This window comes from Heteronotia binoei, chromosome 15, assembly GCF_032191835.1.
Source record: "Heteronotia binoei isolate CCM8104 ecotype False Entrance Well chromosome 15, APGP_CSIRO_Hbin_v1, whole genome shotgun sequence".
In the NCBI taxonomy this organism is placed as follows: Eukaryota; Metazoa; Chordata; class Lepidosauria; order Squamata; family Gekkonidae; genus Heteronotia; species Heteronotia binoei.
This window is the reverse complement of record NC_083237.1, coordinates 65954256-65977957: the sequence shown is the minus strand read 5'-3', so window position 1 is coordinate 65977957 and position 23702 is coordinate 65954256. Positions and strand designations below refer to the sequence as shown.

At 48.3% G+C, this 23702-nt stretch overlaps 1 protein-coding gene across 1 annotated transcript in view; it reads right to left on the bottom strand.

The window, feature by feature from the left end:
* Window positions 1-8562: 8562 nt before the first annotated feature.
* The window catches only part of PIP4K2B (phosphatidylinositol-5-phosphate 4-kinase type 2 beta), a 30986-nt gene continuing 15846 nt past the window's right edge, over window positions 8563-23702 (bottom strand). The window contains exons 5-10 of the mRNA XM_060255784.1: window positions 22259-22405; window positions 20606-20644; window positions 16617-16730; window positions 15142-15400; window positions 13678-13781; window positions 8563-8700 (exon numbers count right to left, since the gene is read on the bottom strand). Of these exons, the coding sequence (XP_060111767.1) occupies window positions 8620-8700; window positions 13678-13781; window positions 15142-15400; window positions 16617-16730; window positions 20606-20644; window positions 22259-22405 (744 nt within the window). The 3' untranslated portion in view covers window positions 8563-8619. The remainder of the gene's footprint in view (window positions 8701-13677; window positions 13782-15141; window positions 15401-16616; window positions 16731-20605; window positions 20645-22258; window positions 22406-23702) is intronic.

Genomic DNA, 23702 nt, shown 5'->3' with positions numbered 1-23702 from the left:
GTTATTGTCATTGGAAGACACATACTGGAGATTGTGTCCCAATTGCCTCCTTAGGAGAATATAATCCTAAAAACAGGACTCCCTTGAGCTCCCAGCTGTTACTACCAAGAGATGTGAATGATGCCAAAGGACAGGGATTCCCCCCTCCCCCGCCAGACTCTGGGGATTCTGATGCAGATCAGGATAAAGAGGAAGGCCAGTTGTTTGAGGGCAAAGTCCCTCAACGGAGCAAGCCGGCTCACCACCCTTTTTTCTTCATGAGGAGCTTCCACCTCGCTTACATAAAGCATGGAAGACCCTAGAGCTTTCTGCCCTTAAGGCAGAAACCCCCAAGGAGAAACAGGATGATGAAGGCAAGGAAGCTCAAGGTTGCCTCTAGGGTTCAATTTTACTTTTAAAAACAGATAAAACGAGGCATGGTCAGATCCTCCCAATAAACCTTTACATCCTGGGACAGGCTAAAAGAGCACGCTCTTTCCCTCCCACAGTGACCTGCTTACTTACCGTAGTGGATGCTCCTGTGGCTAGCTCAGCATAAGAGGTGGTCTTTCCAAAAGAGGGAGGGGGCGCTCTTAAAGATTCCAATGACAGCAAAAGTGACTCAGCTCTCTGCACAGCCTTCTTCATTAAAGCTTCTGCTGCTGCTGCCCTGATGGCAAGAGCCTCACACGTGTGGCTTCCAGGGGCAGCCCTAGGGTGCTCAAGGCAAGGCCCTCCTGCACCACCACCACCCTCCTCAGCAGCACCCCGCCGTCCAATCCTTTCTCCTCCCGAGGGTGCGCGTGGCAGAGGAGGGCTGAGAGGGTGCGTGCAGCCACTGTGCGACAACCCAACAAGCCTCTAGAGGCTGTGTACTGAGGCAGAACAGCAGCAGCCGGATGGCACATGGGCTTCTGGGGCACTCAGAAGCTTGCTGGGTGATTGCGCGGCTGCCACGCACACCCTCCCTGCCCTCCTCTGGCTTTGCCCACGGCCTGTGGGGGAGGGCAGAAGAGCACAGGCTACAGGAGGGCGAGGGCCCCTTGGAGGAAGGTGGCGGGCAGCTCTCCCCCTGGGTGATATCGCCAGGGAGGAGGAAGGGCCCAATTTGGTGCCCTAGGCAAATGCCTGATTTGCATAGCAGGTGGGCCACCACGGTTGACTTCATAAATTGTCATAAATTTACTTGCTACTAGTAAATTCCGCCCCTGGAAGCCACACGTGTGAGGCTCTTGCCATCAGGGAAGCAGCAGCAGAAGCCTTAATGAAGAAGGCTCCGCAGAGAGCTGAGTTATGACTTCATAAATTGTCAAGTGTGGCTCATGCAGGGCTTCTCTGATCAGATCATTTGGACCATGATGGCAGCCTGGAGAAGCGCCACTTCTGGAGTTTGCAGTGGTTCTTGGAAGGCTTTTGCAGCCAGACATCCTGGGTCTTCCTCAGGGTCTAAGAGTCTCTCGGGGCCTGTCACCAGGTGGCCGCTACGAATACTGTCCTTTCGTGGTGCACCTGGCAGTGAAGAGATTTCTGAGCACAAACACTTCTGAAGGAGCTCCTCCCCTGCCACAAATGTTGTTAGTCTTTTAAGGTGCTGCTGAACTCTTGCTGTTCTCTACTGCCATAGACATAGACTAACATGGCCACCCATCTTGAACAAAAATCTGTGGTTGAGGGCAGAAAGAACATTTCTCCTCTGCTGTTGTGTAGCAGGATGATGCCCATGTGGAAAACTGAGCTGGCATCCTCTTGAGTCATAGCTCTTAGTCATCTTGAGACACCAGGTGGGCTGCATCCCTTGATCCTTGAGGCACCAGGGAGGGCTGTATCCTTAAAAAAAATAACCTCTGCTGGTTGATTCTGGAATCCCCTGCCAGGTATCTCTGTAGAAGGTCAAAGGCAAACTTGAAACCTGGGATGGACAGATTCTCCTGCATCTATTTATTTAATTCATTTGTACCCTATTTTTCTTTCCAATGGGGACCCAAAGCAGCTTACATCATTCTCCTCTCCTCCATTTTATCCTCACAACAACCCTGTAAGGTAGGTTAGGCGGAGTGTGTCTGGCCAACACAAGTTGGAATTCAAAGACAAGTCTCCCAGATGCTGCTCCGATACTCTTAACCACTATACTGGCTCACCGTACAATGGATGGTTAAAATGCCCCTTCACAGAAAGCTAGAATGGTGTAGTGGTTAAGAGCACTGGGCTCTAATCTGGAGAACTGGGTTCATTTCCCCCACTCCTCCCCACGAAGCCTGCGCCAGTCCCAGTTCTCTCAGGACTCTCTCAGCCCCACCTTCCCCACAAGGTGCACGCTGTGGGGAGAGGAAGGGAAGGCGATCCTAAGCCCCTTAGAGATTCCTTCTGGTAGAGAAAAGTGGGGTGTGAAAACCTTCTAAACCGAAGTGAAAACATAAAATTGAGTTCCTTGCTACTAGTAACATCAGGTGACAACTGGATCAGGCAGGATTCCACTGGGTGAGGAAAGGAGATCCCTCCCAAGCCATTTGGGTTTCGAGTCATCTGGAAAGCAGAAAACAGATAAAGCAAAACCTGGCTGACTGCTCTGCCCTCGTGCTGCCCTGTCTTGGCAAAACAACATCACACGACGTAACACAAATTTTTATTTTGTTTGCCCAGCTGGGAGACTTCACCTTGTTAACATGCATGTATTTCAAAACACCAAAGTGTCTCATACTTCAAGCAAACAGACAAGCACATGGGACTTTAAATTCCTATTTTTTTTAAAAAAAAGTGGTTGTGAAAAAAATTCTGAACAGCTGCTTTTCTGTCAGATTTTTTTTTGGGGGGGGGGGAGTGGACACAACCCCCATCATACCTGCATGGTGCTTTTTAACACCTTTGGCTTCACTGTATGCGCTGGGCACAAGTCGACACAGGCAGGAGGTGAAGTGAGGGGGAAGAAGGTATTCAAATGGACTGGTTCGCACACCTCTGCCTTGCCTGCCCTCCTCAGCCACACCGGGAGCTTTGGGGAAATATTCCTTATGCAAGCTCGCACTAAACTTTCCACTTCGGAGGGCTGAACTGGTCAAGATAGCGACAGTTATCGCTTTACCAATGTAGTTACTCCTGGCCCCTTCATCATGCATGAAGCAGAAAGGACAAGCGATGAATAAAGCTCGGCCCCCTCCTCCTAAGCTGAAGGAAATGGGACAAAGGGAGGGAGGTACGAAGGGCTTCTGGCGGCTGCAAGTGACAATCAAATGCTGGCCCCAGTTGATTTGTGAAAAGGGCAGATGTGCCAGCCACCCTCCCCTTGGCATCTTCTTCTAGAAGCCACTGTAAGTTAGCAAGATGCGTGGATGTGAAAGAAACACCTCAGGATTCTTTCCCAACATAACCTGACAGTGACTGGGAATATTCAGCTTTAAGCTGTGAGAACACTTATCTAGAAATGGAGGTTCTATTCAGGAAGTTGTGGCTCATAAACCCTGACAGATTGTATCTCCGGGAAGTTGTCGAATCCTTCCAATTTGAGCATTTGGAGCAAGAAAAAGCACAGGCAGGCAGCAGCACCCAAAAGAGCAAGCTGGGACTGCTTGGAAGGCAACTGAGAATGTACAGCCGCAGGAAGGCCTGTTTCACAGACCAGCGTCTCAACACGCACCAGATCTTTCAGGCTTGAAGGCATCGATCACTGCTCACATCAAATGTTTAGAAGGGGGAAAAGGAGGGGATCTCACCTGCAGTTAAGTGCTCACAGAGCTGCCCCCCCCCACCTGCAGTGGTTTCCATTTTAATTCCGGAAGTTCAAGCTTTGGGTGATGCTGGTCTTTGTATTTCTATCATTAGCTCTGAAAGTTTTAGGCCCCTTCCTCTGGGCTCCACTGTTGCCTCTGGTGTAAGGTCCCTTGCAAAACAGCTGACTGGGGTCCTGAAGACTCAAGGTGCATAGACACAAGTCTGTGGTGCGCACCTGGAAAAAAGATTGTCTGGCGTGCTGAGTGTGCCAATAAGGCAAAAGGGATGAAAACAAGTTATAATCAAAATTGGGGGTGGGGTGGGGTGGGGCAGGGGAGGCTCGGGTTGCTGAAGTTTGAGAATTGCTATCTGAAGCGGAACAGCTGAATCTTACGGTTCCGTCACCATCCATCAAGACTTTTATATTATGTAAACTTAATGGTAAATTTTAAATGGTATAGAAATGTATAATTGTTTTATTGTTCAATATGGCTTTTGCCACACCCTGCAAGCCGCCCTGAGCCTGCCCCGGCGGGGAGGGCGGGGTATAAATAAAATTTTATTATTATTATAAGCGTAGGCCGTTCTGCAGTTCAACCCAGAATCAAACTGCTTACGAAGACATGCACTGCACCTCATGAAGATAGTGATACACAGTTATGCTAAAAAGGTGGAAAGGCTGAATTTAAAAAAAAAAAAATGACTCCAGAGAAAATGTAATCACCCACACCTTAACAGTGAAGCATCCTGGAGTGGCCAGTGCTGATGCTGCATCGCCCTCTGAAGAAGGCAGGTGTAATGTGCAACCACTATGGCTCTTTTCTACAGCTATGTTGCAAAAATGCTTAATGATGCTGTAGGGGCGTGAAGATCATCTGAGGTGACAACCATTAGGGGGAGTGTAAAGTGCGAGAGAGAGCTCACAAAAGAGAGACTTAGCTGTATCTTGGCCAAAATTTTAGAAAACTGATCAGTAATTTTAGTTCCAGTAGTTTTAATTCTGAGCCAATGTGAGGAACACTGATGCACAGCTACCTTGAGTAAGATACCCACCACATATAATTCATTCTTACTGAACAGGCATTTAACAGATCGGGGAGGGGGGGGGGAGAGTTCCTAATTCTGTTACCAAGGAAACACACAGCCTGCTGTTAAAAACAAAATAGCCACAAGTTTAAGCAACAGTGCACATCTCTGCTCATTTTGCAGCATATATTCTTCCAAATTATTAAAAAAAAACCTGTAGATATTTTTTAAGTATCAGAAATACGGAAGACATGAAAGAAAAGGGAGACTGACAAAATGGAAGAGTCGCTGGGGGTCAAAGACTGCCTAGACAGCCTCAGCTTCCCGGCAGTTTTGAGACTTCAAATCCTCACAGGACCTTCTCCACTAAAAGGGGGTGGGGGGTAGAAAAGGCAGAACTAGGAAAAGGAATCTAGCTGAACCCTGCTGGAGGGAAGATTCAGGAAAGGATCAAAAGCTCTTTTCAGCCAAAGCCAACATGACAAGAGGGAAGACAGACAATATGCATCAATTTTGTCCATGTTGAACTCAAGAAATACGTAGCACAAACAGACCACACAAGAAGGCTCCAGGATAGGTTTACTTCTGCCACATCAATAGTGGGAGCTGAACAGAAGTGTCACAGACCTGACTGGGCAGGTTGTCAGCTATATGATGGATGCAGGGCTTCGGCACAAAAAACCTTAGATGAGGAGGGAAGGGGGTGATGGGCTGGTCAGGGGAGGCTTTTCTGAAGGAGGGGGGAAAGGTAGGCAGAGGAAAAAGCCCCTCCAAGCTTCAGAGATGGCATAGCAGAAGACACAGGAAGAGAGATGGAACAATAAGGATGAAAAGCTTCCCGTGGAGTATGGAAGCGAAATGAAAATCAAGCAAGGGCACATAGCAGAAGAAGAAGAAGATGAAGATATTGGATTTATATCCCGCCCTCCACTCCGAAGAGTCTCAGAGCGGCTCACAATCTCCTTTCCCTTCCTCCCCCACAACAGACACCCTGTGAGGTGGGTGGGGCTGGAGAGGGCTCTCCCAGCAGCTGCCCTTTCAAGGACAACCTCTGCCAGAGCTATGGCTGACCCAAGGCCATGCTAGCAGGTGCAAGTGGAGGAGTGGGGAATCAAACCCGGTTCTCCCAGATAAGAGTCCGCACACTTCACCACTACACCAAACTGGCTCTCCAGTGCAAGAGTGAATTATACTTCAGAAAGAAGATACAGCAGGGCTAGGAAGGGATTCACTGTGTAAGGGGGAGGTGTTCAGAGCATGGCAGAAGGTGCATAGTGAAAGAATCTGAAAAGCCATCTAGCAACTGCCCTGGAGAACTTCAAACTCTCCATAATTCAGGGGGGGTTACGCCAGTGGCAACAGTATCACACAGCCACACCCATGCCGTTTGGCTTGTGGATGAGCATTTTCCAGCTATGTCCAGGCTGCCAGAATGGGGAGCTCAGTGGGGAGGCCCATCCGGTAGAGTGTGCTAACTTTGCAGGGTGACAGGACATGATCCACCCACACCCCTGGATGCAACACGGTTATACAGCCTCAGTGATAAATGATCAGCGTTTTTGTTGCTTTGCAGTGGAGGGGTGGGTGTGATGGAGACCAGCCTTTACCGCAAGGAGCTTCTTACAATCTGAAACCTGACAGAAAGGAGGTCAGGACTAACAGCAAATGCAGCACTCGGTCGTGGCCTTTATTTTGATGGTGGGTGAGAACAAAGAGCCCTACAGAAAAACCTCAAGGAGGGAAGGAGACCAGGTGAGAACAGAATGGGAGGAGTTTGAGAAAGCAAAGAGTTAATCAGATTGGCAAAGCGGTAGAGGGGGGGGGACAGGCCTCTGGTGGGGGGACAAGGCCAGGGGTGCTTGCAAAGGGAAGGGGAGGCGCCTGCTGTTGCTAGGCCACGGAGCGCTGATCTGCTTGTCTCCAGCTGCAACTGACGACCGTGCTAGACTCCCTACAGATTCGTGACAGCAGGTCTACTGTGCGTCAATGCTAGTAGAAAAAGGAATTGTTGGATGGGAACGGTTCTGGCTTACAGAAAGTACAGCTATACCATAACTTGGAAACTTTTTTTTTTAAAGCAGTTTAGAATGGGAAGCTTGATCAGAGCACAGACAAAAACAAGGAGAGAAAAACTGAAAAAGGTGAACCCCCCCCCCCAAAAAAGCTGTTCCTTCCCCAAATTGGTAGTCTGTCCATTTCTTATTTCCTTTTTAAATATTTTTACATGTCCACACTTTGTGGCACAGTCAGCCAGACAAGCTGAACAGCATAAGAAAGTGGCTTCTAGCATAAGAAATTTTTACCTTGAACCACAGGGGAACAGAAAAGAGACTTTCTTAATGGATGGATTCATTTAAACCTTTTTTAAAAACCTCATACTATTTACAGTATACTCCATGATTTTTAAGGTTTGCAAACCTTTCGATATCCTTGAAATTGCGGAATCACATTTTTTTTTTAAAGGGGATGGGGGAAAGGAGGGCATATCTGCAACAGGAGAAGCAAGGGAAAAAAACACATTCTACACTCTCTCAACGTGACAGAATCCACAAGGCAAAAACAGTGCCACATACCACAGCACAGGATACAAACATCCCCATAGCCACCATCTGGAAAAGAAAGGCAGATGTGAAAAACAGTTTCAAGGCAGATTAAAGCAAAGTTGCTTGACTGAAAAGTGGTGGTTCAAAAACTGCTGAATCAATATTTTTTTAAAAGAAACCCCCAACCCCTCCCATGCCCCACTCAATATTTAAAACATGGAATCGATGCTGAGCATTCAAAATTTTCAACGGCATTTTGGACAAGCGTGGTTATGAAATCCAAGGGTCACAAGCAGTCCGGGGACGTAAGAAAAAAGTTGCAATTCAAACAGGGCAAAAGTGGTTTGAATCGTTTTAAGAAAGATGATCTGATGCTTTTGACAGTAAATACTAGTGGTTACGGAGAAGTCAGTTATGTCAATGGACTGCCCGTCTCCAAAGGCAGAGAACAGCACTCCTCCCAACGCAAGACGACTGGCCAAGAACTCCAGAGGCAGATTTCTCACACCCTGACTCAACACAGGACGTCGTTTAAAAATGCAGTAGCCCCTCGGGGCCAAATGTCCTCTGCAAGGGACTGCAACTGGGTGAAGGTCCACCAAAACCACCTGTGCCATGATTAAAATGAACATCGGTAGAGTCGTGCTGCAGAGGCCATGTGATCCCACTGGTCCAATCCAAGCTTCGTTTGTCACACGTCAAGTCTCTCATCACCTGGAGCCACGTCTTCTTCTGGTTATCATCGTCATCAAAAGCCTCTGCTGCATCTTGAGGTTATACAAATCCTGCCTTGATTTGCAACAAATGTTAAAGGGACAACATTAGCTCTTTTGAAATGACAACTGGTGCAAACAAAAGCGTAATACCAAAGTTGGGGTGTGTGTGTGTGTGTGTGTGTTCGTTTTAATTTACTTAAAATGGCTTCAGACCAGGATAACAGTTCCAGCTCAACATGGCACACCGTTTCTGTCCAATTCTTAGAGAAAGGGGGGAAAAAACCCCCCAAGGATGTTTGTTCTTTGTGAATTCCAAATTGTGGAGTTAACTTTTATTATTTACTCACAGTTGGCATCTGACTGTTATGAGACTCTTCCAAAATAAAAAGTGTTGTTTTTAACGGTACTTAATTCCTCAGGCTTATGTTTGGACATTTCAGCAATCAAAAAGAAAGAAAGAAAGATAGGCCCCAATTCTCCACCGAGGTCTAGTAGAGTTGTCAAGGGACCTGCAGCTACAAGCGAGTCGTCTGCTAAGCCACACTTTTTATGCGCTCACAGGAACATCAACCCCCCTTTAGAGTGGACTGCGTTCCTCCTTTGGTCTTGAATGTAGCCTCTCCCCTTTCTTGCTGAAGGTGGGGAAATAACTATGTCAGGATATTGGACATAAATTCATTGAAGCGTTTTGAATACTGCTCTGGATTGACAGTGGAAATCTCTGCTCCGGCCTGGAAGAAAAACAAAGAAATGGGGGTTCTACTCAAATGCAAGACTCAAACATTGTCAGCAGATCTTGCGTTCAGGAAGCGTCAATATGTATTAACTAGCAGTAAAGCCCATTGTAGGAAGAAATACAATGGGCCCTAGAAAAATACTGGGGGTGGGTGGGTTATAACTGTGTAGGTGACAGGAAAGAAAGAAGACAGAATGAAAGAAATAGAAAGAGAGAGACAGAGAAAGAATAGTAGGAAAAATAAGGGGAGAAAGGAGTGCGAGAAAGAAAACGGAAAAGAATGGCGGGAGAAAGAAATAAAAAGACAGAAAGACAGAGATATAGAGAAAGAATGAGAGAAAGAACAGAAGGGAGAGGTAAAAAAAGGGGGGAGAAAGGAGTGAAAGAAAAATGAGAAGAATGAAAGAAAAATACAAAGAGAGCGATAGAGAAAGAATGAGAGGAAGGAAAGGAGGGAGGGTGGGTTATGGAAAAAGTTGGGGAGAAAGGAGTGAAAGAAAGGAAGACAGAAAAATGACAGGAAGACAGACAGGCAGGCAGGCAGACAGCTATTAGAAGCCTCCCTTTCACCCCCTCCCACTTGCAGGCAGTGGGAAAGTGAAAGGGAGTCCATTCCATCTTATGGGCCATAAGACAGAATGGATTGCATTGTATCCTATGAGCCCATAGGACAGAATGGACCCCATTCTATACTATCAGCCCATAAGACAGAATGGATTGCATTGTATCCTATGAGCCCATAGGACAGAATGGACCCCATTCTATACTATCAGCCCATAAGACAGAATGGATTGCATTGTATCCTATGAGCCCATAGGACAGAATGGAGTCCATTCTGCCCTATGGGGCCATAGGATACAATACAATCCATTCTGTCTTATGGGCTGATAGTATAGAATGGAGTCCATTCTGTCCTGTGGACCCATACGATATAATGGAGTCCACTCTGTCCTATAGGCTGATAGGATAGAATGGAGTCCGTCGTGTCTTGTGGACTCACAGAACAGAATAGACCCCATTCTATCGTATGAGCCCACTGTAGCCTAATTTGAAGTGTGAAAGGTATGTGCAGGTGGAAAGGGGGCTTGATATACACTGTATAGTGTCAGTCTGTTTATATGCTGCTGTTGAACTGGCCCTTCCCTGCTGTGAATGAACATTCCTTTTGTGTCAGTTGAAGAAAAGTAACTGCTACTGTTTGTCTCCTGAACATGGCTCTCACAGTTTACTATTTGCTTCACTGTTTGCTTTGCGGCAGCATTGTTTGTGGGGGGCGAGAGGAGACAGACTGTCCCAGAGTTCCCACAAGGGAAGGAGAGGCAACAGTGATCAGTAAGCCCCCAGGAGAACCTGTTAGCAAAGAACTGTCTCCCTCAGAGGTCAGTGGCTGTCTGGTGGGGTTCTCACCTGATGGGGCTGGAGGTGGGCGGAGGAGTGCAGAATCGGTCAGTGGCACACCAGAGACAGAGTGCAAGCCAATCCTGCATGACCCACATCCAACCAATGAAAAGCCTCAGATTTGCCGCCACGGTAGGGCTTTTATTATCTAATGATGACGTCAGAGCTGAGAAGATGGCCAACAAATTAATGGTTCTTTCCCACGACTGGTCCATTCCCACAGAAAAACTAGGAAGAAGATTAGGGTCATCTGGTAAGTGTCTGAGGAGACAAGTCCAGGTGTTGTTCTCACGTAAGGAACCCAGGAGAAAACTAAGTGTGCCGAATCGTGGTCTCCTCGCTCCCTCTGACTGCATGAGGTGGGATTAGGACCAGGTCTCCAGAACGATGCAAAGAGGTATCAGCAAAAAATGACTTTACTAGGGATAGAGAGATTACAACAAATGGCCCCTAAACGCCAATTGCATTCCGTTGTAGCATTATTTTAAAAACATCCTAGTAGTTCTGGAGGTCCAATTCTTGCAGCCCTCATGGGGAGGGGGGGGGAGACAACGGGGTTTGCCCTTGTTGTCGTGAAATGGCACTGCTGTTTGGGTGGAGCCACTGCAGAGCACGTGGACTTTTCTCCCTTCTCAGTTTGAAAAACCTTCACTTCACAGAACAGCATCTGAGTCAAAGGCACTTTGTCCGGTTGCTTCAGACTAACACCGCTACCCGCCTCACTTCACACACATTAGTCTCCTGCAATCTGAACTGGTTACAACACCCAACAAAGAGCTCTTGAGGCCCAAGCAGAAAGCTCAGTGTTGGCAGGCAAACGACAAATGACTTGTTCAAGATATTTTGGGCAGGATTTCAAAACGAACAGCAAGATTGATTGAGATTGACTGGATCCTGGAATCCCCTTATTCTCATTCTCTTTGGCCAGCCAAGACACATCCCTTTGGGCTCCTGCTGCCCTCTCCCTTTACCGCAAACCAGGAGAGAAAACATGCCTTGATTTTCTACTCAGGCCTTTGGACCTACAACTGGAGCTAGAATTCATTCACAAAGTGTACTTTTGACCTGCTCCAAACAACCCCCATCCGTTTGCAATATCACAATTAACGCAATTAAAGCTATAGATTTTAATTCAACAATCATTTTGTCAAAGAACTATAACTTCCAGGTCAGCAGCAGAGTGTCCAGGTAGACTCAAAATATTTTTTTCCCATTTGGATGGCAAAATATGTCCATTAATTCTTTTGCACAGAATGTTTGACCTGTGTAAACTTGCTGACAAAGGAGAAGAAGACCATAGATTTATACCACCCCCTTCTCTCTGAAACAGAGTCTCAGAGAGGCTCACAATCTCCTTTATCTTCTTCCCCCCCAACAGACACCCTGTGAGATGGGTGGGGCTGAGAGAGCTCTCACAAGAAGCTGCCCTTTCAAGGACAACCTATGCAAGAGCTATGGCTGACCCAAGGCCATCCCAGCAGCTGCAAGTGGAGGAGTGGGGAATCAAACCTGGTTCTCCCACATAAGAATCCATGCACTTAACCAGTACACCAGACTGACTCTCTATTAGAGCTATGGCTGACCGAAGGCCATTCCAGCAGCTGCAAGTGGAGGAGTGGGGAATCAAACCCGGTTCTCCCACATAAGAGTCCAGCCCCCTTAACCACTACCTAACTGGCTCTCGTGGTGGGGCTGAGAGTGCTCTCACAGCAGCTGCCCTTTCAAAGACGACAACTACAAGAGCTCTGGCTGACCCAAGGCCATTCCAGCAGCTGCAAGGGGAGGAGTGGGGAATCAAACCCGGTTCTCCCACATAAGAGTCCATGCACTTAACCACTACACCAAAAAGGAGGGCACAGGCCATAGACCAGCCAGTTTCTCTCACCATAGCCCACTTCCTGAGTTGCTGTGAAAATAAAAATGGAGAAAAGGGACCACCCTGAGTTTCTTGGATGAAGGACAGGGAAAATGTACCATCTCGGTCCAGTGACAATAATCTATCTTTATCCCAAATGAGCTCAAGATTACTGCTGATGCCCTGCCCTGGATAAATCTCAGCAGCTAAGCAGAGCTGACCCTTGATGGGAGACCTCTAAGGAATACCAGGGCTGGAACGCAGGCAAAAGCAAGCGGCCTTTTTGAATGTCCAAGCCCCGCTAGGAACTGCCAGAAGTCAACCATGACTTCCAAGCAGGCAGGCAGGCAGGCACGCACACAAAAATACCCCCCCCCCCCAAAAAAAAGATCACTGATGATAACCTGGAAGCTGCAGGACTTAGGGCGTTTCAGCACTGTCTTTTTTGCCCCTCCTGTAAATATTCTGCCCCAGCATACCTGCCTGGCCTTTTCAATCCATTTCTTCCTTGAGTCGGCAGTACTAGTTTTAAGAATTTTTGATGTCAATCCCTACCTGAGGCCGTACCGCAGTGCTTGGCTATAGGTGACAGATCTCGTGGGGTTAGGGTTGCCAATCCCCAGGTGGGGGCAGGGGATCCCCCGGTTTGGAGGCCTTCCCCCCGCTTCAGGGTCGTCAGAAAGCGGGGGGGGGGGGAGGAGGGAAATGGCTGCTGGGAACTCTATTATTCCCTATGGAGATTTATTCCCATAGAAAATCATGGAGAATTGATCCGCGGGTTTCTGGGGCTCTGAGGGGGCTGTTTTTTGAGGTAGAGGCACCAAATTTTCAGTATAGCATCTAGAGCCTGTCCCCAAAATACTCCCCAAGTCTCAAAAACATTGGACCAGGGGGTCCAATTCTATGAGCCCCAAAAGAAGGTGCCCCTATCCTTCATGATTTCCTATGGAAGGAAGGAATAGAAAAGGTGTGCCGTCCCTTTAAATGGGATGGCCAGAACTCCCTTGGAGTTCAATTATGCTTGCCACACCCTTCCTCCTGGCTCCGCCCCAATGTCTCCTGGCTCCACCCCCAAAGTCCCCAGATATTTCTTGAATTGGACTTGGCAACCCTATGTGGGGTACTCTGCGTTCCCATCGTGCATTTGATAAGGTGGGCTCTAGCCCATAAAAACACATTCTTCTCTATATATTTTCAGTCTTTATAGAGCAGGAGTGGCCAAACTGCGGCTCGGGAGCCAGTTCTCTCTTTAAATCGCTTCTCCAAGCCAAGCCAGCCAGCAGCTTGGAGAATGCATTTAAAGTTAAAATTGCTTTCTTTCCACCTCTCCCTCCCTACTCCCTCTTCTCATCTATTTTCCTTCCTTCCTTCTTCCCTTTCTTCTTGTCTTGCGGCTCCCAAACATCTGACAATTATTCTGTGTGGCTCTTACATTAAGCAAGTTTGGCCACCCCTGCTATAGAGCCACAGAGCATCTTTCTGTCTTTGCCAACGTAACTACTACACCAGAATACATAGTGAAAGAATGAACAGAAAAGGGTTACCAAAATGACCGGAGGAATAAAGTGAATGATAGAGGACTGCTTATTGAACAGGGTGGAGAGCGAGGAGGAAAGCGGGGGGGAGAGGGCGAGATTCTTTCCTCTCTGTCAGACATCAGAACATGGCTTCATCCCTGGATACTGGCCATGGGGTCAGGAGCCCCTTGTTTCCCCTTACCCCGTGTTTCACAGTTTTGGCAGCATGTGCCGCTTTCTTCTTTGTGTCGTATGGCGTGAGGATATCTATAATGGCCATGAAATACACCTCCTTTTTAGGAGCACCTGATTAAAAGAGGAAAGAGAGAGAGAGAGAGAGAGCAACGTGTTAACAGAGACACACGCAGCCGTCACTTCCCAGGTTTTGAGCAGCGGCCATGGCTGAAGAGCCGCAAAGTGCTCAGACATTCAGGGGCAAGGGCCACATTTCCAGCCTGACAGAAGGCCAAAGACACTGGCTGCCATTTCTCAGTGAAAAGGTTGACTTGGTGAAGGAAACAAGGGTGCCCTCATAGCGCAGACCCAAGACCCCACTCTTCTCCGCTATATCATACGTGACAGGCAACTGATTTCCTGTTGAGTGGTCCCTCCCGCCCCCAAATTAGGACCTCCTCATCCTCAATCCAGCAGGCTCACTTTTGTCCACCTTAAAGAAACCAAACCCCAGGGGCACCCAGTGCTGCTCAGAGTCAGGCAGAGCTGCAAAAGGACTGGGGCCTTCATGGGCACTGGCGTGGTCTACATTCATTTCTACATTCACAGAATCATAGAGTTGGAAGGGACTTCCAGTTCAACCCCCTGCACAAGTACCACACACACACACAGTGACCCCTGCTCCAAGCCCAGAAGATGGCAACAAAAAAGAAGAACTGGAGAAAAATTGCTGTCTGGCCCCAAAGTGGTGATCAGCATTTCCCTGAGTATGTAAGAAGGAAACACAAGAACTAAGCGCTGATGCAGCCCTTCCTGCTCTCCTTCTCATGAGCTGCCAAGTTCATTGATGTCAGATGGCCCTCTAGCCTCTGTTCAAAAACCTCCAAAGGAGAGCCCACCACCTCCTGAGGAAGCCTGTTCCACTTAGGAACTGCTCTGTCAGGACGTTTGACATTTAGTCAAAAATTCTTTTAATTTAATTTAATTTCAACCCCTTGGTTCTGGTCTGCCCTTCCGGGGCAACAGAAAACAACTCCGCACCCTCCTCTATACGACAGCCCTTCAAGTACTTGAAGAGGGTGATCCTATCACCTCTCAGTCGGCTCCTCTCCACTTTAAACATTCCCAGCTCCTTCAGCCTTTCCTTGTAGGACCTGATGAAACCTCAAGTGTTTTGCGTGTGTGTGTGTGTGTTTTTGCAGATGAAAATCTGCATATGTTAGTGTGATGAGAGATCAACAAGGACTCCTCCTTCCTTCGTCACCAGCAGAAAATACGACAATGCAGCTTTTGCTGGAGAAACAGACAAAAACTTAATGTGGGTTCCAGGAGAGAAAGGTGATGTTGCCAGTGGAAAGGAAGGGAAAGACAGCCAAGAGGGCATGGAGTTCGTTATCACCACTTTTTTTATTGCTAGATTGCTAATTGGTTGACCTTTTGTCACCAGATTCCAACCCAATGACTTTACATTTAGTGCCCCCCCCCCACTCACTTTCATGGCTTTTCATGGCGTAGACATCCACCGATGCATCAAACTCCCCAGGTCCAAAAAAACGGGGGAAGTTGAGAAGGTTCCCAGGACTGTCAGGGGGGGTCCCATAAGAACCAACGGGGTTCCCCCCAATGCCGTCGTTTTCGCATTCTTCATCTTCCGCCCTGTCCTCCACTTCCATCTCCTCTTGCTCAGCACGGTCTACATCATGTATCCCCACCAGCATGCTGTAATCCATGATCTTCAGCTGGGCAAGAAACTGAGAGGGGACAGAAAAAGACACCTTCTTTCTTCCCAGCTGTCAGGGCTGCGTTGCCTACCTGGACCAGGATGCCCTGAACCACCTCCCTGGAGCTTCCTCCTGGCCATCTGTCACCCTCCCCTTCTCCAACTAGTTCAAGCCACTTCTGCTCAATTCATCCCCCCCCTCCCGCCATGATCCAATAACCTCTCCCTCTCAGCTCCCGCATTGTCTTGAGCCCCGAAACCTGCTGCCTGGCTGTTGCGGCTCAGACCTGGATTTCCTGGGCCATCAGGTCAAAGGGCAAAACAAACAGGCACTCCCATAACCCTTCTGGTCTGGAAAACCTGGACGACCGATCCAGTGCCGCAGCTCAGTCAAGAGATGGCCAGGTCTTGATCCTTCTCTAGGAGAAAGGCACTTCCTAGAGCCAAGTGGTCTCATGTCTAAGAGACCTGCCTGAGTACCAGATTCTCATCACAACACCCCCTTTGTCTGCAGGTCCATCCATCTTTAATTACATTTAATTTCTCTCAGCACAAAGTGCAAGGATTGCTGCTTGAGGTCCTCCCACACTGCTCTCCTCTGCCAGCTCTCCTGCTTACTCCCCTCCCAATGCCACAAACAGCGCGCTTCTTTCATCCCTTCAACACACCCTTGCCCACACCCATGATCCTGCCATACCCTTTTTGTCCACTCACTTACTCTCCATTCCTTTGTGTGTCTCCTCAAGATCCCTTTAAGAACATAAGAGAAGCCATGTTGGATCAGGCCAACGGCCCATCCAGTCCAACACTCTGTATCACACAGTGGCCAATAATTTTTATATATACATATATATATATACACACACTGTGGCTAACAGCCACTGATGGACCTCTGCTCCATATTTTTATCTAACCCCCTCTTGAAGCTGGCTATGCTTGTAGCCGCTACCACCTCCTGTGGCAGTGAATTCCACATGTTAATCACCCTTTGGGTGAAGAAGGACTTCCTTCTATCCGTTCTAACCCGACTGCTAAGGAATTTCATTGAACGCCCACGAGTTCTTGTATTGTGAGAAAGGGAGAAAAGGACTTCTTTCTCTACCAGTTACGGCACTGGTACCAGTTATGGCACTGATGATAGCATTACCCAGAGTGCCCTGTGGGGAAAGGAGCAGCCGCTATGGTCTGCTGTACTTTCTGGCTGACCCACATTTCCATGGACCCAGCAGCTGCTCAGTACACTTTACCTCAACGTCTCGCTTCAATTTCTCCAAAAAGTTCTTCTTACACTCCTCTCCAACGTGGAGCTTTTGGCCTTCGTTTAGGAAGTCATTGTCCTTAAATGTTGGCAGATCCTTGGCCTAGAGCGAAGATTGAAATAAATGCAAAAAAAAAAAAAAAACTTTTTAGGAAGAGGATGAAAAAAAGACAACAGGAGTTACCTGGCAGAACAAGAACCAAATATACCATTTCATTTATACCTGCCTTTCCTTCGTTGTGGAATTGCAGGTAGGAAACATGGGTGTAGCCACGCCTGCCCCAGTTCCATGTTGTGGCCTCAATCGCTGCCCCTTTTGCTCTGCAGCCAGCCCCTGCACAGAGCCCCCATTCCAGCTAAAGAGCCAAGCCTCCATCAGAGGGGATGTGTGTGAGAGACGAAGGCATGACGGAACGTTTACGGCCCACTAATCTGGCGGCAGCCTGGGCACCGAGGGGCAAGCTGAGAGAGGCAACTCAGTCGGATGAGCGTCAGCTTTACAGTCCAACCACACCAGAATGTTCTAGTGCAGGGGTCCTCAAACTTTTTAAATAGGGGGCCAGTTCACTGTCCCTCAGACTGTTGGAGGGCCGGACTGCCGTTACTGTACAAGGCCACGGGCCGTCAGTTCTCCGTCTTCTGCATCTCTCTCCCTTCCCCACACCACACACCCCGGCCTGGGAACTCACCTCACCTAGGTATCACTTCACACTCTGTCTCCGCCGCCTCAGCCCAGTGCCGGAAGTGTGCGTTGCTAACGCGAGTTTAGGTCGAACGTCACTTCCGGTCTGATTTTGCCATAACCTGGCGGGCCGCATAAACGTCCTCAGCGGGCCGCATCTGGCCCGCGGGCCGTAGTTTGAGGACCCCTGTTCTAGTGTCTGGTCTTGATTCAGCCTAACAGAAAGGGCTTCTTGAGACCGCAACCTGTCGCTGAAGGGCAAAGATCCCAAAGATGCCCCAACCTTCTTTGTTCCAACTCTCCTTAGCTGGACAGCCTTCCCCTTTGAAAACCCTTCCTGATCACAACTCCTCTTTTCTACAAGCCTCCCCCCCGCCCCCGACAACCCCGGCTTCTCTCCCAGCCAGTGCAGATGCTTTCTCCTCATTCCCGACACCTTCAAATGAAAAGCAGTCAAGCCTTTGTCTCCATTATTACCCCACCCCTACAGCAAGAGCTGCCCTCAGCAGTCCAATGCGCTCTGCTTTGGAATCACACCTGTGCATCCACATTGGCCCTCGAGCCCCACTCCGTGAGTTCTTTTCACTGGACCTCTCTTGGGTTTATCACCTGAACTGCTGGTTTCTTGGACTTCCTAACCTCTCGGTTGGTACAGCTTTAAAAGGGCCACACAGCGCGCCAGATGCCTGCACGTTTCCAAGCCACCCCGGGCAATGTCTTCAGGAAGACAACAACGTAATGCCTCTTTCGTGCCTCCTTTCCGAAACCTCTTCTTTCCGAGATACCTCCTGCACAGCGTGGGTAAGTATCGTGTTCAGTGTTCCCTCTAAGCTGAGTTTGTGTGAGTTAGCTCACAGGTTTTTAGCCTCCAGCTCAGACATTAGGTGTGAAAAATAGGTGTGAAAAACCTCAGCTTGAGACCCTGGAGAGCCGCTGCCAGTCTGAGAAGTCAATACTGACTTTGATGGACCGAAGGTCTGATTCAGTATAAGGCAGCTTCATATGTTAATATGTTTGGGGAGGGACGGTGGCTCAGTGGCAGAGCATCTGCTTGGGAAGCAGAAGGTCCCAGGTTCAATCCCTGGCATCTCCAACTAAAAAGGGTCCAGGCAAACAGGTGTGAAAAACCTCAGCTGGAGACCCTGGAGAGCCATGAATGGGGCTGTGGCTCAGTGGTTGAGCATCTGCTTGGGAAGCAGAAGGTCCCAGGTTCAATCCCCGGCATCTCCAACTAAAAAGGGTCCAGGCAAGTAGGTGAGAGAAACCTCAGCTTGAGACCCTGGAGAGCAGGGGAGGGATGGTGGCTCAGTGGTAGAGCATCTGCTTGGGAAGCAGAAGGTCCCAGGTTCAATCCCTGGCATCTCCAACTAAAAAGGGTCCAGGCAAATAGGTGTGAAAAACCTGAGGTTGAGACCCTGGAGAGCCGCTGCCAGTCTTAGAAGACTATACTGACTTTGATGGACCGAGGGTCTGATTCAGTATAAGGCAGCTTCATATGTTCATATTGTCTTAGCTCAGGAAGGATGATCCCAGAATACACTAATTTATGCAGTAGCTCACAAGTTTAATGCCAATAGCTCACATAGTAGATTTTTTGCTCGCAAGACCCTGCAGTTTAGAGGGAACACTGATTGTGGTGACTCCTGGGGTTTTTGTGCTCTAGGGAAATGTTTCCCAAACTATGGACTGGAACCCAAAAGTGGGTCGTGAAGCGTCTGAAAGTGGTTCCTGAAAGTGGGTTCTTCCTAATGTCCTTTCCACTGTGCTCGTTCTTACTGTAGAAACTAGGATCTGGCCCTGGAAACAGGATTGTCCATTTCATCCATTAGCTTGTATTTTTTCTTCACCGCATATACGTATAGATTAAGTAGAATGTGTCCTGATGGTCACTAGACTGAGTTTTGTAGAATCTATGGAGGGAATCAGAAGGAGTGACAGAGAAGGAGAGGGTGGGCAAAGACTGGAATGAAACCTTCACATGCAAAGGCTGCATATGCCAGAATGCCACTTGCTGGGGGTTCATACGGGGGGCAGCTGTGTCCTTTGAGCAATGCTTGATGGTTTCTCAAAAACATCTGGCTAACTGCTTTAGAAAATGGGAGTGCTGACCTAGATGAGTTCCGGTGTGATCACACTGCCTAGGGCAACAAAACCCCTGCATGGGTCACCCATACCATCATCATCATCATCACATCATCATATTTTATTTACATCCCGCCCTCCCCGCCAAAGCAGGCTCAGGGCGGCTAACAACAGAAATTCAATACGTACATTGAGTTATAACTAACAATATAAACCTACAGATAATTAAAAACTATTACAATTCTAAAAACAATAAAATTAATATTAATATGTTAATATGTTGGTGCTATTCAGATGGTGAATTAGCAGTTTAATCAGTGAAGGCCATTCGAAAGAGGACGGTCTTGCAGGCCCTGCGGAACTGTTCAAAGTCCCGCAGGGCCCGCATTTCTTCTGGAAGCTGATTCCATAGCTGTGGAGGCCTAACGGAGGAAGCCCGAATACGGGTGCTCTGGAGTTTTACGTCTTTTGTAAATTTGGACTTGTGGGTCACCATGCAAGAAAGGTTGGCCACTCTTGTTCTCGGGCACTCAAACATCACTGACTTCTCACTTGTCCCTTGGTGCTTCCCAATAAAAGTTCTGATTATTCTCCTCAACTAATGCCTCCACCTTGCACTGGGGCATTTTGTCAAAAGATCCCCTAAAATAAGTGAAGACTGTGGGCACATTTCTATCTAGCCAGATGTTCAAACAAGTTAACAGCTCCTGCTAGGACAGGAGGGATGGACAGAAGGAGAGGAGTTTCTCTCCTGTGCTTGGCTATTTTCTGTAACCTCAAGCACAGTTTGGGCAGTGAAGCACTACCAGCACTGCGATGTAACTATGTGACTTAAACATAATCTGCTTCACCTCACATCTCCCTTTTTAATGCAGCTACCACTAAATCTGCAGCAGCATTTTTTTTTTGTATTTTTATGTCCATGGGTGAGGGTGCACTTCGAAGTCATAGTGACCTCTGGCGACTGACCCCTACTGGGGGCCTGGAGGATATTCAGGGAGGTGGCTAAATAAAGCCTGCCTCTGCCTCCTGACTGCTGGTATTCCAAGGAGGTCTCCCATTTAAGTACCTGCCAGAAGTAACCCTGATTAGCTTCCCAGACCAGACGAGATCAGGCTTGCCTGGGCAACCCGCAGCAGCATTTTGTAGCTGTACCCAGGATGCCTGAGAGAGACGTAGTTTTAAGAGAGCCCTCCCCCAACAACCATTCTTACCTTCTCCTTGTCACTGGCTTCTCTGGCTACTGTTGATCCCTGGAAAGTTTTGACAACAAAAAAAGGGAGATGGGAAGAAGAAGAAGAACTGCAGATTTATACCCCCCCTTCTCTCTGAATCAAAGACTCAGAGCGGCTCACAAGCTCCTTTACCTTCCTCCCCCACAACAGACATCCTGTGAGGTAGATGAAGATATTGGATTTATATCCCGCCCTCCACTCAGAAGAGTCTCACGGCGGCTCACAATCTCCTTTCCCTTCCTCCCCCACAACAGACACCCTGTGAGGTAGATGAAGGTATTGGATTTATATCCCGCCCTCCACTCAGAAGAGTCTCACGGCGGCTCACAATCTCCTTTCCCTTCCTCCCCCACAACAGACACCCTGTGAGGTAGATGAAGGTATTGGATTTATATCCCGCCCTCCGCTCCGAAGAGTCTCAGAGCAGCTCACAATCTCCTTTCTCTTCCTCCCCCCCACCCACAACAGACACCCTGTGAGGTAGATGAAGGTATTGGATTTATTATCCTGCCCTCCACTCCGAAGAGTCTCAGAGCAGCTCACAATCTCCTTTCTCTTCCTCCCCCACGACAGACACCCTGTGAGGTAGATGAAGATATTGGATTTATATCCTGCCCTCCACTCCAAAGAGTCTCAGAGCGGCTCACAATCTCCTTTCCCTTCCTCCCCCACAACAGACACCCTGTGAGGTAGATGAAGATATTGGATTTATATCCCGCCCTCTGCTCTGAAGAGTCTCAGAGCAGCTCACAATCTCCTTTCTCTTCCTCCTCCACAACAGACACCCTGTGAGGTGGGTGGGGCTGAGAACGCTCTCACAGCAGCTGCCCTTTCAAGGACAACCTCTGCCAGAGCTCTGGCTGACCCAAGGCCATGCTAGCAGGTGCAAGTGGAGGAGTGGGGAATCAAACCCGGTTCTCCCAGATAAGAGTCCACACACTTCACCACTACACCAAACTGGCTCTCCAGGAGTCGTTTTAGAGCCAAGGCAGCTCAACTTTAAAAATAAACCCCCAGGCCTGAGTCTTGCTTTACTAAGGGCTCTCTGAGTGATCAATATTTTTTTCTGTCAGTTGCCTGCGGTTCCTGTTAACCTTTCTTTGCAAGGGCCATAATATGCTTCTGTGCGTCGAGCATGCCTGTCTTTCTTCCTCAGGCCCTGGTTGCCCCAACCGGCTGGCCTCTGCTGAAGACAGGCTGCTGGACAAGACAGACTTTGGCCTCCCCTGGCAAGGCAATATATGAAAAGGGGCTGTTGCAGAACAACCTGCACATCCTCGTTTTCTCTAAGGAGTCTACCTGTCACTGAGTTCAGTGGGATTCACCTCTGCCATGCACGCACCCACCCACCCACCCACGAGACAGAACTAGTGAACAGCCAAACGAGCCCAAAAACCACGGGATCTGTTTGTTGCAAGTCCAGCTATACCAATCCTTCATATTAATGGTTATCTTGCAATTACCAAACAGATGCAAAAGGTTCTATTGCTCTGTCCTTGGCTACAGCCACACGTGACCTATGTCCACACATCCCACCCCACAATCACGTGCCTCTCGTCCTTCAGAAGGTTGGGAAGCCAGTTGACAGAGCACACACACACACACCTGTGGCCATGCATTCACTGCACTCACCTTGAGATCATATTTCCGATGCACGGTAAGCCGGTGGCTAAACACGTTCCTGGTAACTACCATGTAGGTTTCCATGCCGTCCACAGTGAGCCTGTACATGCCAAGGAACTGAGGGAGAAGCGTATTTCCGTGACATTCCACAATGAACTGGGAGGGGGAGGCACGGGGAGAGAATGACAGCACATAATCAGTGTGAGGCTGCAGATCCCTGTTGCACCTAAAAGTGAAATGAAGGCTACAAGATCTCAATTTTGCAGGAAGGTTGCAGATTTCTTTTTTTTTTTTTTTAAATGTGAGCATTTCAAAATACCATTGGGAAAACAAGCTCATTTTCTAAAAAGTAAAAGCCAATGGGAAGCAACCTCTCTACGCGGGGGTGGGAGTAGGGTGCTAGATGTGCACCCCTGACCGCAATAGCTTTGCTCAAGACCTCCCAGGGACAGCAGAGGCCAGAGTAGTGAAGTGAGGTGACCTCCTTCCATTCGCCCCACTCCAGAGTGCTGAATGCCAAACCAGATACAACTAGGAGACCTGTGCTCTGATCTCTAACCTTATTTAAAAGGAAGAGGATGGGGAGAGGGGGAGAACAAGTCTTCTGGAGTCAACGGCATTGGGGTTGGGTGGAGTTTAAACCTCCCCCATAACATTTCCCCAATAACTGAGAAATAGCAGCTCTCCAGCAGCCCTGGCCCCACTCAATGCACAGCAGCCAAGAAGGTCAGAGCGCCTGCTCCGGCTGCAACGCCACTGAGGATGTTCTCCGCAGCCGAGAACGAAACGTCTGGAAGGAAAACTTTCCCCAGTAGAACACGGCACTTGAGCCCGAAAGATTCTACAAACCCTAATTTCCCCAATAGTTTACTAAAGTCCCAATTAGCATCCTTAGTGGGGAAAAGGCAGGTGTGATAAAGGACTTCCCCCGCTTTGTAGGTCTAATATATTTTTATTTTATTTTATTTTATTTTTATTTTATATTTTGACTTATATCCCGCCCTTCCCACCGAAGTGGCTCAGGGCGGCTTACAACACAATAAACTCACATAAATTCGGCTTAAAACATTTACATAATAAGGTTAAAACCATAATTAATAAGACATAAAAAGATAAATAGATAAAGATAATAGCAGCCATGGGGCAAGCAGTGTGATTGAGATGCACAGCACAGCTGGGAGGGGTTAAGCAGATCCATGCACCCTCCCTCCCAGGGAAGCCCCGCTGCTGCCTTTTTAAAATAAATTCAAAGATGTCAGGAATCCAAGCACAGACTGGATTACGGTCAGAAAGATGCTGTATGGAAATCAGGACATTTTGTTTCACTGCTAAACACTGGCATGGAAGCCGGCTTGCCGACCTTGGGCTAGCCACAGATTCTGAACTTGACCTACCTCACAGGAGTCTTATGAGGACCAAACGGAGGAATGGAGAACAACGTAAGCCGCTTTGG